Genomic DNA, 17,515 nt, shown 5'->3' with positions numbered 1-17,515 from the left:
TTAATGATACACATCTATGGATAGAGAAATGACTTTCAGCAGATCATAACCTTTCCCTGGTTCCTCACACAGCATGCTTTATATGTAAGATTACAGTTATATAAAAATGAAGAATATGGGGGTTACAGGGCACTCCCCCAAGGTATAGTATCACACGAGGCTTCTACTGTCTTCTGGGAGTACCTGTCTCCTGGGGAGGACGCTGCTGAGTGTCTTAATTGCACGTCTGCTGAGCTGAGCAGAGCCAGCTATAGAATAAGGAATGATGCAGAGCGTGGGGGCTGTAGAGGTGACAGCTGGAAGCAGGGTGTGAGTGAGCCATCCCCTGACATCCGGGGGAAGCTGGGTGAAAACACTCCAGGAGCAGACCGTGTTTGCATAGACACACCCACTCGGCCTAGGTGTGCGGCAGACAGAGCTGCTTGGCCCCAGGATCCCTTTTGGCTGAGGCTGGGTTACAGGTCCCTCTAGGGCTGAGTGCAGAGGCAACGAAACCTGTCTGAGTAAAGGGCAGCCGAACTGCGCCCTGCAGGCACTGATGGAGGAGTCACCCTCAGCCGAAACTCGCTTGCTAAGCAGGGGGGAGGGAGGCCAAAGCCAAGTCGTACAAGTGGGTGAGTGTTTGTTCTTGGGTGTTGTTTCTTGTGATTAAAGAGGGGGCTGGTTACTTTCGAGGCAGAGTTCTTGTTCCTGTTTCATGATGATTAGAGCTAATATCAGCGATAAGCATGTCAGGGCTGAGCTGGGATCTCTGGGTGGAGGAACGCGTAGGCCTGGCACTTCGGGCCTTGCTGCATTGGTCATGAATATAAAAAAACTGTTGGAATTCGGCACTTCTTTCTCCCCAAATGAGGCACTGGTGCAAAGCAGATCCAGGGGTGAAGCGTTAGAGCTGGCGTGGGGACAGTACTGCAGAGAAAGACAGCACAGAGCCTGCCCTTGCAGTGAGGAGCAGCAACAGAGGCATTGACACCCCACCCAGGGGTGAGCCCCGGGAGGTGAACCCCGCGAAGGCACCTCTGAACTCGGCTTTCACTAGCCACGGCAGCGCTGTGAGTGGGGTGTGAAAGGAACAGTCGTAGAATCCTAGAATCTCAGGGCTGGAAGGGACCTCAGGAGGTATCTAGTCCCATCCCCTGCTCAAAGCAGGACCAGTCACACCACAAGCAGACTTTCACACCACACGCTGGGGAGCTGAGGCACCGGATGCTGCCCAGGGCACTGGGGGTGTATCAGTAAGAGAAACCCCCAGACACTGAACGTGGCACCTGCAGCTGCTGACTCTGCCTGGGAGAAGGGATACACAGACATACAAGGCTCTTTGGTTTGGCTTGTATCCTCTTTAAAGTGTCCAGGACATTTTATTTGGCGTCGGGGGCCAGGATCAGGCAGGGGGAGTATGGGGGCGGGGCGGGGTGGGGGGCAGCATGGAGGAAGCCAGGTTGCTGCAGCCAGGTCCAGGCAGGGGCTGAACAGCAGGGACCTTGGGGTGGAGCCAGAGCCGGGCGATGTTGGTAGCCAGATAGCAGGGCTGCTTGGACAGCAGAGCCCCTGCAGGGAGCAGGAGCTGAGCACAAGTAGGCAAGAGGCAGAGAAAGGAGGTTCTCCCTTGAGAGTCATCCCTGATCCCCCAGCTCCTCCCTTCCCCACACACCTTGTGGAGTGACCGCCGCTGCTTGGCAAGGAGCCTGGCCCCGGAGAGCCAGTAGCAGAGGTCCCTGCAAAGGGGGTATTGGACTCCTACCCGCCCCGCCGACCAGGCTGGCTGCAGTGGCTGACAAAGGTGGTGCCAGCCTTGGGGCAGACTGTTACCAACGGGCACCAACCCCAAACCGCAGTGTGTTCTGTCCTTGATAGCTGCTTTCAACTCCTCAAAGGGGGGTCCAAAGAGGATGGAGCTCGGCTGTTCTCAGTGGTGGCAGATGACAGAACAAGGAGCAATGGTCTCAAGTTGCAGTGGGGGAGGTCTAGGCTGGATATTAGGAAACACTATTTCCCTAGGAGAGTGGTGAAGCACTGGAATGGGTTACCTAGGGAGGTGGTGGAATATCCATCCTTAGAGGTTTTTAAGGTCAGGCTTGACAAAGCCCTGGCTGGGATGATTTAGTTGGGGATTGGTCCTGCTTTGAGCAGGGGGTTGGACTAGACACCTCCTGAGGTCCCTTCCAACCCTGATAGTCTATGATTCTATGATTCTTAGATTTCACCAGCCATGCGGCAAGTGTGATTTACTCCTCGGGCACAGTAACAGCCTAACCCTGCTGTCACAGACAGTCCCAGGAGAGCTGCCGTTGTGGCAGATGGCCCCTCACACCAAAATCACAGCACTACTCAGGTTCCTGCCAGTGCCAAAGGCCAGTCACTCACCCCAGGCCAAATGCACTCTAGATCCTACACCAAAGCCAACGCTGGCAGCCAGTCCTGTCACAATTCACTAAAGGTTAATTAACTGCACAAAAGAAATGAGAGTTAAATGTCCTAGGTCCAAGCCAGTAAATGTAGACATGCAGACATGTCACAGTCAGGTTCCAAGCAGCAGCACTCATAAGAACGGCTGTACCGGGTCAGATCAAAGGTCCATCTAGCCCACTATCCTGTCTACCGACAGTGGACAGTGCCAGGTGCCCCAGAGTGAGTGACCCTAACAGGTAATGATCAAGTGATCTCTCTCCTGCCATCCATCTCCACCCTCTGACAAACCGAGGCTAGGGACACCATTCCTTACCCATCCTGGCTAATAGCCATTTACGGACTTAACCACCATGAATTTATCCAGTTCCCTTTTAAACGCTATTATAGTCCTAGCCTTCACAACCTCCTCAGGCAAGGAGTTCCACAAGTTGACTGTGCGCTGCGTGAAGAAGAACTTCCTTTTATTTGTTTTAAACCTGCTGCCTACTAATTTCATTTGGTGACCCCTAGTTCTTGTATTATGGGAATAAGTAAATAACTTTTCCTTATCCACTTTCTCAACATCACTCATGATTTTATAGACCTCTATCATATCCCCCCTTAGTCTCCTCTTTTCCAAGCTGAAGAGTCCTAGCCTCTTTAATCTTTCCTCGTATGGGACCCTCTCCAAACCCCTAATCATTTTAGTTGCCCTTCTCTGAACCTTTTCTAGTGCCAGTATATCTTTTTTGAGGTGAGGAGATCACATCTGTACACAGTATTCGAGATGTGGGAGTACCATGGATTTATATAAGGGCAATAATATATTCTCAGTCTTATTCTCTATCCCCTTTTTAATGATTCCTAACATCATGTTTGCTTTTTTTACCACCTCTGCACACTGCATGGACATCTTCAGAGAACTGTCCACGATGACGCCAAGATCTTTTTCCTGTCTCTTTGTAGCTAAATTAGCCTCCATCATATTGTATGTATAATTGGGGTTATTTTTGCCAATGTGCATTACTTTACATTTATCCACATTAAATTTCATTTGCTATTTTGTTGCCCAATCACTTAGTTTTGTGAGATATTTTTGAAGTTCGTCACAATCTCCTTTGGTCTTAACTATCCTGAGCAGTTTAGTATCATCTGCAAACTTTGCCACCTCACTGTTTACCCCTTTCTCCAGATCATTTATGAATAAGTTGAATAGGATTGGTCCTAGGACTGACCCTTGGGGAACACCACTAGTTACCTTTCTCCACTCTGAGCTGGTCCCTCTGGTCAGGGATTTTTATTCCTTTCCCCCAGAGCTCACACTGGGGTGGGACGCGGGTTTTCGCACATCTCCTCTTCATGGGGTTGGGGGAACAATAAGTCTCCTGTCCAATGATGTTCTCCAGGGGTTCATCTGGTGTCTATGGGCCTCTTTCTGTTGGGCAGGGGGTGACATCCCTTGTGGTTCACTGGTACATCACACTGGGAAACGCTCCTCTCCTGACTGGGGGTTTCCAGGGCCAGAGCAAATGCTTCTCTAGTTACAGAGCAAACCCTTCCCTGTTCCCCATAGCATGGGGTGCAGCTATTACCAGTGAGATCAAGGCCAGCAGCAACTCGCACGCGGTTCATAAAGGCCAACCAGCAATCAGATTGTAGTTAGTCACTGGCTGCATGGGTGTCTCTCTGTGTGCTGTCCCCACTCTGCCCACAGAGCCGACACCGCAGACCTCGATCGAGCCGCCCAACGAGACCACAAGACTTGGTTTGTAGTGAAGGCACCCGGCTGGGTTTATTGCCGACAAAGCACGGTATTAGCGCCCTATGCATCTACAAGTTCACTTAATACATGTACGCCTGGGACAATGCACCGGCTCAGTGAATGGCAGGACTTTCCATCCCCTCGGCCGGCCAAAGACACCCCCTCTGAGACCACTCTTTATACACCGATACAAACAAGTTACGTACTGCCCCGTGACATGGTTAGCTACCACCCTTTGCCTTGTACCTTTGGTTCAATCAAAACCTCACGATCCACTCCCCTGTCATCCTGCCCTCATCTTTAAGAGAGGTCAGCGGGTCCCTGTTATCACTGGGGAAGGTGTTTGCACCCACTGGACATCAGGGTGTTCTGGTATCACCCTTCTGGAATGTGTTTGCGGGAGCGTCCTGTGCCCAGCGCTTCTCAGGAACATGTGTTTGCAATGACAGCCCTGCTCGTGCCAGGTTCTGTGCGCCTGACTCCTGCTCACAGCCTGACTGTTGCTAACTTTGCTTTCCATTAGCAGGGCCTGACTAGCACCTTAGTTCAGGCCTCATAGCAGGCCTCATGTCTCCGGCTCTCTCTCTGTCTGCTACACACACCTCTAGAAATCCAATCCCTATTTTAACAGCGCTAGCACACAGGTGGGCCAGACTGGTTTCCAGCTGTGCACTTGTCAGAGCTCAGTGAGGCCTAGAGGCCTTGGCAGGAGATGGCACCTGGTCTGCCAGAATCACAGTGCCCCTGCCTCGTGTGTGTGTGGGGCGGGGAGGGGGGTTGCTACATTGCCATACTTTGAGAGACAGCCTGGCCTTTACACAGACTAATGTATTAATAACATCAACATCTCCCTAATGTCAGGAGCAGCACTTGCTTTGTACAATCAGTATTTGCAGGTACCCAAGTGGTCCAAACATTCGGCTGAAAATCAATAAAAACTAAATCACAGCATTCATAGATCTGGGAATGTTTCACCGAAGGGCCTCAGGCAGAGCTGAGCTGGCTTTGAGGTGACGGTGGCGAGGTAGCTGGGGCTGAAGCAGCAGAGAGCAGCCGCCGAGCAGAGGGATTCCAGTGCTGGTCTCTGGAGCAGGCAAAGCGAAATCCCCTCAGCGGGGTTGGGAGGCAGAGCCCCTGGCGCAGCCCAGAGAGCACTGGCCTGCCAGCATTTTTGGCCTCCCCCAAGACAGCGCATGTAGTTGTGAGCTTGGCCTGGGCCGAGGCGATGCTTGGAACACGATTGCCACCCACTCCCCGCTGGCAGAGGAGGTCTGAGGCTGCAGCTATCGCACCCTGGGGGAGTGGGGGAGGAGGGAGTCTTACCTAATAGTGTTAATTTATTATTTGCTGGTTTTCCCAGCTTTATTCTGTGGGTCCTGCCCTCCCCCGACACACACGTTTGTCCCCGATACAGTTCTCTTTGCTTTCAGCCCTGGGACTTGGGGCTTGCGGGCGGGAAGTATGGCCTGCCAAGGGCACCCATGTGGGGCAGGGAGTGTCTTGGAAGGATTCAAGATGATGTTTTTTTAAGTCTTTAAAAGGAACCCCTAGCAAACTGAACCTGGCCCTAGGAGCTGCTGGCAACGCTACAGGGCATGGCTGGGCCATTGCTGCGCTGGTGGGAACCGGCCAAAACGCCCTGCTCAAAGCATTACAGGGAATTCTCGCACTGGGGGGTGCTAGGGCCAGGGGCGGCTCTAGCAATCCGGCTGCCCCAAGCAGGGCGGCATGCCGCAGGGGGCGCGCTGCCGGGCGCCGGTCCCGCGGCTCCGGGGGACCTCCCGCAGACGTGCCTGCAGGAGGTCCACCCGAGCCACGGGACCAGAGGACCGTCCGCAGTCATGACTGCAGAAGGTCCGCCGGAGCCGCCTGCCGCCCTGCCGGCATTTTGTCGCCCCAAGCATGCGCTTGGCGCGCTGGGGTCTGGAGCTGGCCCTGGCTAGGGCCACAGCTCAGCAAACTCACAGGAGGAAGTCCTTGAGATACGGCAAAGATTTCAATGGTGCTGCTGTGCGGTGCCCTCCCCTGGCAAACAGTGAAACACCAGGCACCGGATCCTGCCTTTCAGAGAGATTTTAGCTACAAAGAAAAAGGCAACAGGAGGACAGGCAGAGGCTGACTTGCTATTTATCTGGCATTCTAAGCAGTGATTTCCCTACACACACACCCCCCGCCGAATTTCCCCAACTCCCCCCCGCCCCTAGTTTTGTGAACTGGTTACATGCAGTGTTGCCCATTTAGTGACTGAACGGAAATTTGAATAGAAATTGAAACATTAATACACACTTTAAAAGCACATACAGTGTCTGATAAAATATGTGTATCTGAACAGTCTGAACACAGACTAGCTTCCTTATCCAGCTGTTGTTTTTATGACAGTGCCAGTGCATTCATTGCGGTGATGTTGGCCAACCTAATAATTTCAAATGATGATTTGTAAGCAAAGTCTAAGGAGCTCTCCCTGGCAGCTACTGATGAGCTGGGGCTGGGGGGAAAGGCTTCAGGGCCAGACTGTATTTACATTCACACCTAATCTACCTAGGGATCCAGCAAACAGAGCTGTGTTCCTCAAGCGATAGAGTTTGGCTGGGGTTGGGTTACAAATCACTTGAATGGGGGGCAGGGGGGTAATGAAATGTTATTATTGTATGAGTAAAGGGCAGTAGAATTTTACTTAGCCTGTGCTGCTTGAGGGCATCAAGAGAGAGGGTGGGGACCAGGGCCGGCTCCAGTCACCAGCCGACCAAGCACGTGCTTGGGGCGGCACCTTGTAAGAGGTGGCCAATCTTTGTGGGGCAGGGTGGTGCTCGGCGGTTTTTTTTTTTGGAAGGTGACAGGGCCAGCAAGAGTTAATTTCCTCACAGACTGACCTGACCCAGGGCCGAACTTTAGAGACTGGTTAGGCAGATCTGTAAATGAGCAGAGCTTTGAAATGCAAGTCTGCATTGGTAGAGGTAGAAGGGAAGATGTTTGCTCAGGTCTTGGGATATAAGCAAACAAGTCTTGTCTATTGCTAGAGCTTTGATTCAAAGATCAAAAAAGGAATATTAACATTTGTGATGATACTTGAGTGAAATAGTATTATTGTCTGTGTGTCTCTTTGAAGGTTGTGGTAACCTGTATCTGAACTGTTTAATGGATAAATTACCCTGTGCTAATTGCCAGGATGTTTGGAAGAAGGAGTTAAGCCTATTGTTTTCTCAGGCCGAAAGGCTGCTGGAAATGTATAAGGACCCTGGGACACGATCCTGCTTCATCTCAGATCTGCTTTGGGTTTCAAGAGGGGGAAACCTTAAGCCACAAGGATTGAGATCCCCAGTCACTGGCTGGAGTCACCCTGAATATGGACATTGGACTATAACCTATGGACTGTTTCTAAAAGGACTTTTGGCAACTACAAGCTCATCTCTGCTGTGCATCTGAACCTCAGGAATTGAATTCAAGTCTGTCTGTATGTTGATCTTTTAACCAACTCTCTCTCTCTTTTCTTTTTTAATAAATTTTAGTTTAGTTAATAAGAATTGGCTGTAGCGCGTATTTTGGGTCAGATCTAAGTTATAATTGGACCTGGGTATGGGTATGGACCTTTGAGATTGGAGGAACCTTTCCTTTTATATGATGAGATCAGATTTTCAGGAATCATCATCATATCTGACAGATGTGTCTGGACGGAGGCCTGAGGCTGGGCACTTTAAGGGAACTGCGTTGTTTGGACTTCTGAGTACCCAGTGAGGTACTGTAGAAGCTGTTTTGTGCTGGCTGGTAAATCCAAGTATTGGAATGACTACCAGCATTTGGGGCAGGGACAGCTCTAGGTATTTTGCCGCCCCAAGCACAGCAGGCAAGCTGTCTTCGGCGACTTGCCTGCAGGAGGTCCCTGGTCCACTGGACTCGGTGGCACACCTGCAGGAGGTCCTCCGAAGCCGTGAGACCAGCGGACCCTCCGCAGGCACGCCGCCAAAGGCAACCTGCCTGCCGCCTTTGCGGCGACCGGCAGAGCGCCCCCCCGTGGCTTTCTGCCCCAGGCACGCGCTTGGCGTGCTGGTGCCTGGAGCCACCCCTGGTTTGGGGTTTGTCTGCCCCATTCTGTTTGCAGTTCACTCCAATTGAGTGACCTCAGCTGGCTCCCACGGGCAGCACCGTCACAGCCTATGAGTCAGCAGGACACATAGGGATGCGCTTATGGACAGGGACTCCAGGAGCTTTTCCATGCCCAAGTGCTGGGAGCTTGTGTTGCGACAGAGGATGTACAAGCCATGTGGCAAAGGATATAAAAAGGCAGCTGCAGATGCTCCGTTTTTGTCTTCAGTGCTGCTTCCCAGCTCTGGAGTCACTTCTCTACAAACTGAAGCTTTGAAAAAGGGTCTGAAGCTTTGGTTGTGTTCCAGGGGGACTCTACAAGCCAACGAACTCACCAGTGCTGCCAAGAACCTGATGTACCGGAAGTCACACGTATGTATCTGATGGCTTTGACCATTTAACAACTCCCTTCTCATTCTTTCCTTTTCTAATAAACCTTTCGTTTCCGATACCGACGGGTAGGCTGGCAGCGTGGTATTTCAGGTAAGATCCACACTAGTGTTGATCTGGAAATGTGGCTGGCCCTTTGGGGATTACAGGAACGTTTTGTATAGTGAGCAGAGTTTTAAATAACGTCTCACTGTACTGGACCTAGGTGCTGATTGGGAGGCAGAGGCTGGGATGCAGTAAAGGGGGATGGGTGATTTCTGGTTTTGGCTTCTTGATAATGAGTGTGGTGGGGATCACGAGCAGAGTTGTGACTGGTTGGTGAGTTGAACTTCAGTTACCCACCAGTTTGGGGAGAACTGGCTCTGCTTTGCAGCCTGCCCTGGCTTTGGCAGTGCCAGCGAGGGCTGCCCCAGGCTCCTTGGGTCACAGGAGGACCCTCAGGAATCGGGCTCCCAGCAGAAAGCACCAAGGGGACCTCACTTTTTGGACTGCCAGTGGAAAGAGACGCGTGGTCAGACACATTTGACTCTGTGTGGGGCTGGTTACAGAAACCTTATATCCCAGGAGCCACTGTAGGAGTTATCCTAGCCTGGGCGTGCCAGGAAACCCAGGGAGCCCCTGGCCCGTCAGCACCTTAAGGCCCAATGAGCAGCACTTCAGCTTACCTCTCCCACCTGCTTCCCTGCCTAAGGTGCCTTCACATGGTCCTCTCGCTTCGCCTCTGCTGTGTGCTGGGATCTATCTATAGCTGGTCACTGACCGCACTCCTCACAGCACTGCCCAGGTCACACGGCTTCTTTTCATTTTGTCTTGCTGGCCCTGCCAGCGGCTTGGGCTGGAGATTGAATTTCAGTGAGACAGACACAAAATAACCGAAGTGCCCGCTCACTTCTGGGAACTGCCAGCAAGGAGAGAACCAACGCAGCTCAGGTTGCAGCCCCGGCCTGCTGCGAGGGGATATAAAGACAGGGCCTGACGGGTGGCCCCAGACTAAGTGCCTGGGAGACTCAATTGGCTTCTGCAGGCGGCTTCTACTCCAAGTGATGATGGGGAAAATCAGCTTCTCTCTGATTCTCGCCCTGGCTCTGGTGACCCTCAGCACCTCTTCAGAGAGAAAGGTATGGGGCAGACTGGGCAGGGCGAGGGGCCGAGGGGGCTGGGCGCTGGCTCTGGGGTGTCTCAGAGTCAGGCAGGGCGAGGGGCCGAGGGGGCTGGGCGCTGGCTCTGGGGTGTCTGAGGCCGGGGCAGGGCGAGGGGCCGAGGGGGCTGGGCGCTGGCTCTGGGGTGTCTCAGGCGGGGCAGGGCGAGGGGCCGAGGGGGCTGGGCGCTGGCTCTGGGGTGTCTGAGGCCGGGCAGGGCGAGGGGCCGAGGGGGCTGGGCGCTGGCTCTGGGGTGTCTCAGGCCGGGCAGGGCGAGGGGCCGAGGGGGCTGGGCGCTGGCTCTGGGGTGTCTCAGGCCGGGCAGGGCGAGGGGCCGAGGGGGCTGGGCGCTGGCTCTGGGGGGTCTCAGGCCGGGCGGGGGGAGGGGCGGAGGGGCTGGGCGCTGGCTCTGGGGTGTCTCAGGCTGGGCAGGGCGAGGGGCCGAGGGGGCTGGGCGCTGGCTCTGGGGTGTCTCAGGCTGGGCAGGGCGAGGGGCTGAGGGGGCTGGGCGCTGGCTCTGGGGTGTCTCAGGCCGGGCAGGGTGTGGGGCCGAGGGGGCTGGGCGCTGGCTCTGGGGTGTCTCAGGCTGGGCAGGGTGAGGGGCCGAGGGGGCTGGGCGCTGGCTCTGGGGTGTCTCAGGCCGGGCAGGGCGAGGGGCCGAGGGGGCTGGGCGCTGGCTCTGGGGTGTCTCAGGCGGGGCAGGGCAGAGGGGCCGAGGGGGCTGGGCGCTGGCTCTGGGGTGTCTCAGGCTGGGCAGGGCAGAGGGGCCGAGGGGGCTGGGCGCTGGCTCTGGGGTGTCTCAGGCTGGGCAGGGTGAGGGGCCGAGGGGGCTGGGCGCTGGCTCTGCGGTGTCTCAGGCTGGGGCAGGGTGAGGGGCCAAGGGGGCTGGGCGCTGGCTCTGGAGTGTCTCAGGCTGGGCAGGGCGAGGGGCCGAGCGGGCTGGGGGCTGGCTCTGGGGTGTCTCAGGCTGGGGCAGGGCGAGGGGCCGAGGGGGCTGGGCGCTGGCTCTGGAGTGTCTCAGGCCGGGCAGGGTGAGGGGCCGAGGGGGCTGGGCGCTGGCTCTGGGGTGTCTGAGGCCGGGCAGGGTGAGGGGCCGAGGGGGCTGGGCGCTGGCTCTGGGGTGTCTCAGGCCGGGCAGGGCGAGGGGCCGAGGGGGTTTTCCAGTGATAGGTTCTGCAGCAGGGGCCAGAATCCCTTTGCTCCATCGATCTGGTGAAATGGCAGCAGGCGATGGCTGTGCATGTGCTGGGGTCAGGGGCAGGGGCAGCAGGAGCTTGACAGGACAAAAACCACAAAATACCTTTTTTAAACCTCTCTGTTTTGGGGCCTGACTTGGGCATTTTTAGTGTAGGGGGGACCAGCTGAGCAGGGTCCAGACTGTAACAGGCTGCCATGGAGAGGACAGTGTCCAGCTGCTATCCATACCCACTGGGGGAGGGATTCAGCTCAGTTTGCACCAAGGGAGATTTAAGTTAGTCAGAGAAACTTTCCAGCCATCAGGGTGTTAAGCACTGGGGCAGGTGTCACAGAGTGTGGGGGAGTCAGGGCCCGGCACCCCCGGCTTCCTGCGATTCACCGTGACTCTCAGCCAGGCAGTAACACAGAAGGTTTATTTAGACGACAGGAACACAGTCCCAGAGAGGTCTTGCCAGTACAGACAACAGGATCCCCCCCAGTTAGGTCCATCTGGGGGCCCAGGGAGGCCACAGCCCTGTTGGGAAGCCCAAGCCCGTCGGGGCCCTTCTCCATTTCCCAGCCAGCTCCAAACTGAAACTCCCCCCAGCCTCTCACTCAGCCTCTCCCCAGCTCCTCCCCCAGCCTTTGTCCAGTGTCCCGGGCAGAGGTGTTACCTGGCCTCCAACCCCCCTCCTGGGGTCTCAGGTTACAGGCTCAGGTATCCTCCCTTCCCCAGTGCAGCCCGTCCCAGCACAGCTCCCCTGCCACCTTCCCAGGTCACTGCTCCCCACTCAGCAGTCACAGACACACCCAGAACATTCCCACTTCGTCACAGCAGGTTCCCAGGGGAGGCTGCGCCATCCCCAGCACTGGAGGTTTTTAAGAGCAGGTTAAATAAACCTCTCTCAGAGATGGTCTCAGTACAACGTAAGCCTGCGGCAGCACGGCGCTGGACCAGATGGCCTCTCCAGGTCCCATCCAGCCCCACATTCACAGGGTTGGAGTCATGTTCTGAACTGTTGGTGTTGGCCATTCTCTGCTTCACGCTGTGTAAGGTCGGACTCCGGCTCTTCATGTCTGTGCTCAGCAGGGCCTGTCCCTGACCTGGGGGCAGGAAGCTCCGTAGTGCAGGCTGCTCCGGTGTGGGAGCGAGCAATGCTTGGATTTCAGTAAAAGCACCGCTGACCATGGCGAGACAAAGTGTGCTGGGACCCTGCCGAGAGAGCTCTTTGCTGGACAAAGCCAGGAGCTCACTAATCTTCCATCAGAAATTATGGCCACTAGAAACGCAGCCTCCACGCCCACAAAGACCAGGGTCAGAGGTTCTTCTTGTGACCAGCTGGTTCCATGGGATCTCAGGAGCCAGAGCACAGGCGAGGCACTTTGGGTTTTTTATTTCCTAGTTTGCAGGGTCTGTCTTTTGCATTCGGGGCTCTTGGGGTCACGGCCTCAGGTAAGTGTCTGACCGTGCAGCGTTGTGCGTGGGACCACGTCTGCTCTCCTTTCAGTGTGACCTGTCCGGACTGTGGCGGAATGAGCTGGGCTCACTGATGGAAATAGATAAAGTTAACGATGCAGGAGAATTTTCCGGCAATTACCTCACAGTTGTGACGGCCACCAGCAACTGTATCCGCAGCTCGCCCCTGAAGGGAGCCCAGCATGACACGACACAGAGGAGCCAGCCGACCTTCGGCTTCACTGTGAACTGGGAGACGTTCTCGAGTACGTACCACGTGCTGCTTTGAGGCTGGGTGGGGGTGGGGGTTACTGTCAGCATGAATGGGGGGCACCAGGGGCACCGGGGGGATTATTTTGGTTTGTTGGCGTGCCAGAAATGGTATGGGGAAATATGTGACTCAATGCAGTAATTGTGTTCAATTTGGGGAGGTTAAAATGAATTGTGTATGGCACCAGCAAGCCCATTACTGGCTACTGTGTCCGTTTCTGCTGTCTGCATTTCAAGAGATATTACAGTCCTGAAAAGGGGTCAGAAAACAGCTACCAGGATGGTTCGAGCTCTGGGAAACCGGCCGCCCACGGCGAGACTAGAGCAGCTCCATCTATTTAGTTGATACAAGAGAAGGTTATGGGGGTGTCTGATCATGGCCTATGGGTGTGCACAGCAGTTATAGTTTGAGAGTCACCCCAAACTCGACTCCTGGCCACCCCACCACGTGTCTAGCTTACGTAAAGGGGTGCCCTAAATCCCAGAGAGCTGGCTCATTGGGGAGGAGAGGGGGCAGGGGATTGAAGCCTGGGTGATGCTGAGGCTCTAGCTAGTAATTCAGGGGCATGGGAGGGGGGTGCAACAGCTCTAGTTACAACAACTCATCAACAGCTAATTCCATCGTTCTGCTAATCCAGCCGCTCGTGTAACTCCAGTGCGGCCGCTCTCCCGACAACTCGGCTAGTGCAGTAACACAGGGGTACTCAGGTCAGCTAGTGCAGTGACGATAAACCCTGCAAGGATCTGCCTGTGAAGAGCTTCCTGACAGCCGATGACTCTTTAATTGAGCAAACAAAGGTGTCTGGAAACTGAACCCAGATGTATCCAAATTAGAAGTGAAGTGGAGCTTTTTACCAGTGCAGGTGATCAGCCAATGGGACAACTGAGCTGGGCACGTGGTGGATCCTCCATCGCCTGGAATCTTTAAGTCAAGACGGAGTCTGTTTCCAAAAGCTGCCTCTGGCTCGACCAGCCATGGCGGGCTGGACGCTGGGATACCTGGGGGAGGTCCCAGGGCTGGGTTACGCGGGACGCCAGGTTGTGGCTGATCGCAGGGAGGACGATGACGTGATCAGATGACCATGGGAGGAAGATATCAGCTGCACTTTGCATGGCCTGCCGTGGGCGCGGGTGGGTTGGGGAGGCCAGAGGAGCCTGTGCACAGCTGAGCGGGTCGACCCAGGGCCTGAAGGAGACCGGGCCCTGGCGCATGGACAGAAAAGCGCAGATCTGGTGGCCAGCAGACTTTGGAAATGGCCTAGGCACGTGGGGCCTGGGAGACGGAGGAGTCCAAGTGTCCCCCAGCCAGCAGGCCTCTCCCCTTCCTGACCCTGCCCCGTCTCATGTAGCCGCCCCAGAAAACGGAGTCATTGTGCTGCTCCGCCGTCTGGGCCGGTGCCTGGGAACGCGCGTCGTCGGGGAGAGATGCTGCGGAGGCAGAGAGAGGGGCTCTTTGTAGGCCTGTGTCATCGACACAGAGCGCAGCCTCTCCCTCCACCCTGAGCTCTGGGCTCGGTGTCTGCGGGACGCAGAGCGTGTGGCACTGTCTCTCCCTCTGACTCCTGTCCGGTTCCCTCGCAGACTCGACAACCGTCTTCGTAGGCCAGTGCTTCGTTGGTGATAATGGGAAGGAAACTCTGAAGACCATGTGGCTGCTGCGTGAGAAGGTCGGATCCCCTGGAGATGGCTGGAGAGCGACCAGGTGGGTGACTGGGCACAGGCTGCCCAGGAGCGAAGGTGCCGCCTGCAGAGCTGGGACTGCAGGGCCTGGCTCCGTCTCTGCTCGGCTCTGAGCCCGTGCGGGATGAGCTGGTGAAGGGCAGGGTGGGGCTCTCAGCCCCAAATCACAAACCCTTGCACCCCCCACCCTCCTCCCTATCTGGCTGGAGGAGAAGGGGGTGGTGTGAATATGAATGAAGGTTTATTCCCCAAAGGTGCTGAGTTCCCTGGGCCCTGTCACTCCCCAGGGCTGTGTGAGATCCCCGATGGGTCAGGCCGGGGCCAGGACCATGACCTCCCATGGCTCTTCTCCGAGAACTCGCTAATGGGTGAGCAGCCCACCAGGGGTGTGGGCATCCTGCGAGCGGGAGCATCCCCAGGGAGCCGAGTCAGTGCCAGAGAAGAGCACAAAGGGTGGCCTTGCTGACCCACCCAGGGGGGGATGGCTGGATGAGCAGCCCCCAGAGCCCCTGCCCGCCCCCCTGGATGCTGCTGGGTGGCTCTGAGGCCGTGCCAGTGCGGGGTCCTCACAGCCACGCTGCCTCCCTGGGCTGGGCGCCCCTGTGAGGTGGAGCCTGGAGGAGGGGCGTTCCCCAGACAGCGGTGCTCAGCACCCAGGCCGGGCGCCCTGGGGATGGGGTGTCCCTCTCTGGGCTTCTCTCCTCAGGCTGACGCACTCTTAAAGGGCTCTTCAGTGTAACAGCAAAGCTAGAGCTAGAGCCCGTGGCTGGAAGTTGAAATTAGACAAATTCAAATTAGAAATAAATCACAATTTTTAAACAGTGAGGGTAACACTGGAAGAGCTTAGCAAGGGCCGCGGTGGATTCTCCAATTCGGGCAGCTTTTAAATCAAGATGGGATGTTTGTCTAAAGGACTTGTCGCAGGATTGAATTCAGGGCAGTTCTCTGTTCTTGCCATGCTGGGGGGTTGGACCGGTCCCAGGCTCCGTGCCGTGCGGGGGGGTCGGACCGGTCCCAGGGCCCGTGCTGTGCTGGGGGGTCGGACCGGTCCCAGGCCCCGTACCGTGCGGGGGGGTCGGACCGGTCCCAGGGCCCGTGCCGTGCGGGGGGGTCGGACCGGTCCCAGGGCCCGTGCTGTGCGGGGCTCAGCCTAGATCAGGGGTAGGCAACCTATGGCCCGCATTCCGAAGGCGGCACACGAGCTGATTTTCAGTGGCACTCACACTGCCCAGGTCCTGGCCACTGGTCCGGGGAGCTCTGCATTTTAATTTAATTTTAAATGAAGCTTCTTAAACATTTTAAAAACCCTATTTACTTTACATACAACAATAGTTTAGTTTTATATTATAGACTTATAGAAAGAGACCTTCTCAGAACGTTAAAGTGTATGACTGGCTTGCAAAACCTTAAATGAGAGTGAATGAATGAAGACTCAGCACAGCACTGCTGAAAAGTTGCCGACCCCTGGACTAGATGATCACAATGGTCCCTTCTGGCCTTGGAATTTGTGAATCACTTGGTGCTCCTGCCTCTCCTTGTGTTGGGCAGCCCCGAGCGCAGGCCCGTGCTAGGCCAGTAACACCAGCTCTCTGCTTCCCTGCAGGGTCGGCACAAACGTTTTCACCCGGAAACGAAATCTAGAGCCAGGGAAAATCATTCAGCAGCACTCTCCACCCTGTGATACTCCAGTTCCACCAGCCCCAGCACAGTGAACACGCCCTCCAGCTCCACGGCTCCTGTGCCCACCCGGTCTGGAATTGTCCTGGGCACTCTCAAGTGTGTCTCGCCCAGCAGAGTCGCCCGTCTCTGTCTCCACCTCCCCCTCGCTCGCTGGTTACCCCTCCCAGAATCGCTGCCCGCGCCCCCAATGCTGCAGTTTAGTTCATTTCTCAGCAATGCTCTAGTGCTGGAGGCAAATGAGTGTCTTGTGTTTTTATCGCTCTTGGCTTTTTCAGTCATGGCGTCCATCTGCCCCTCTCCTACTTCCCTGGATGATCCTGAAATCTCTCCCATTAGCTGGGGTCTTTCCAGGACTCTCCTGGCAGCTTTATTGCCCTGGTTTGCTCCTTTCCTCGCTCTCCATCAGTCTACGGCAGAGATTGCACCAACCTTACTAAAGTCCCAGGGAAATGGTGCTCCCGTTCCAAATGGCCTTCACGTTAGCTCAGGGCTAGTCAGTGCTCCCAGCTCAAAGCTGCATTTCTCTTAGAAAGTTTCAGCCCTTCATGAGTTCTGGATTCTAGGTACCAAATAAACTTTGTTCCAATGGAAAAATATTGTGCCATTCTGTGTTGTTATTTGAAAATAGTTCTTAGTTCACCATCTGCAGCAGGCTACTTACTACTGCACAGTGACCTGGGACAAGGAGTGTGATGGGAAACTGCTCCATGTACAAGTGTTCTCCTCCATCGGTGGGGAGTGCTGGGTTGCGAATATATTTCCCCATCTCTCTCCCTCTCAGCAATTCAATCCCCTCCTCAATGGCCCATCATGCTGACTAATGTGGTCTCGTAGTTTCCTTGTACTCCCCTCTTGGTTTGTCCGTATCACAGAATTGTGGAAATGGAAGGGACCTTGAGAAGTCACTTAGTCCTGCCTCAGTGCAGGGATTGGACTAGATATTATCTAGACCAGGGATGGGCAAACTTTTTGGTCCGAGGGCCACATCTGGGTGGGGAAATTGTATGCAGGGCCATGAATGTAGGGCTGGGGCAGGGGGTTGGGGTGCAGGAGGGAGTGCAGGGGGTGGGAGGGGTGCAGTGTGCAGGAAGAGTCTCTGGACAACGTGTAGGTCCTGTTTTCTAGACTTTTAATCCGTTTTGTTGTTCTCCTCTGGTCTTTCTCCAATTTGTCGACATTTTCCCCCAAGTGTGGTGCTCAGAACTGGACACAATACTCCAATTGAGGCCTAATCAGAGCGGAAGAATGACTTCTCGTGTCTTGCTTACAACACTCCTGCTAATACATCCCCAGAATGATGTTTGCTTTTTTTGCAACAATGTTACATTGTTGACTCATATTTAGTTTGTGATCAACTATGACCCCCAGATCCCTTTCCGCAGTGTTCCTTCCTAGGCAGTCATTTCCTATTTTGTGTGTGTGTGCAACTGATTGTTCCTTCCTCAGTGGAGCACTTGGCATTTTCCTTTGTTGTTAGCGCTGCAGAGAGTT

General features: G+C 55.2%; 1 protein-coding gene across 1 annotated transcript; it reads left to right on the top strand.

Moving 5' to 3' along the window:
- Positions 1–9,637: 9,637 nt before the first annotated feature.
- On the top strand, positions 9,638–16,586 carry LOC123372516 (avidin-like). Its single transcript, XM_045020659.1, has 4 exons — positions 9,638–9,741; positions 12,447–12,660; positions 14,246–14,366; positions 15,948–16,586. The coding sequence occupies exons 1-4, from the start codon at positions 9,667–9,669 to the stop codon at positions 16,054–16,056; spliced, it is 519 nt and encodes a 172-aa protein (XP_044876594.1). The 5' UTR covers positions 9,638–9,666; the 3' UTR covers positions 16,057–16,586.
- The last annotated feature ends 929 nt before the right edge of the window (positions 16,587–17,515 follow it).

Source organism: Mauremys mutica, chromosome 6, assembly GCF_020497125.1.
Source record: "Mauremys mutica isolate MM-2020 ecotype Southern chromosome 6, ASM2049712v1, whole genome shotgun sequence".
NCBI lineage: Eukaryota > Metazoa > Chordata > Testudines > Geoemydidae > Mauremys > Mauremys mutica.
This window is presented reverse-complemented; position numbering and strand designations above follow the sequence as displayed.

What these genes read in the sequence shown, in the direction of transcription:
- LOC123372516 (XM_045020659.1), top strand. Translation starts at nt 9,667, where the DNA reads ATGATGGGGAAAATCAGCTTCTCTCTGATTCTCGCCCTGGCTCTGGTG. An exon ending in GCACCTCTTCAGAGAGAAAG is followed by an intron (nt 9,742 to 12,446) that starts GTATGGGGCAGA and finishes CTCTCCTTTCAG; the next exon opens with TGTGACCTGTCCGGACTGTG. An exon ending in GATGGCTGGAGAGCGACCAG is followed by an intron (nt 14,367 to 15,947) that starts GTGGGTGACTGG and finishes GCTTCCCTGCAG; the next exon opens with GGTCGGCACAAACGTTTTCA.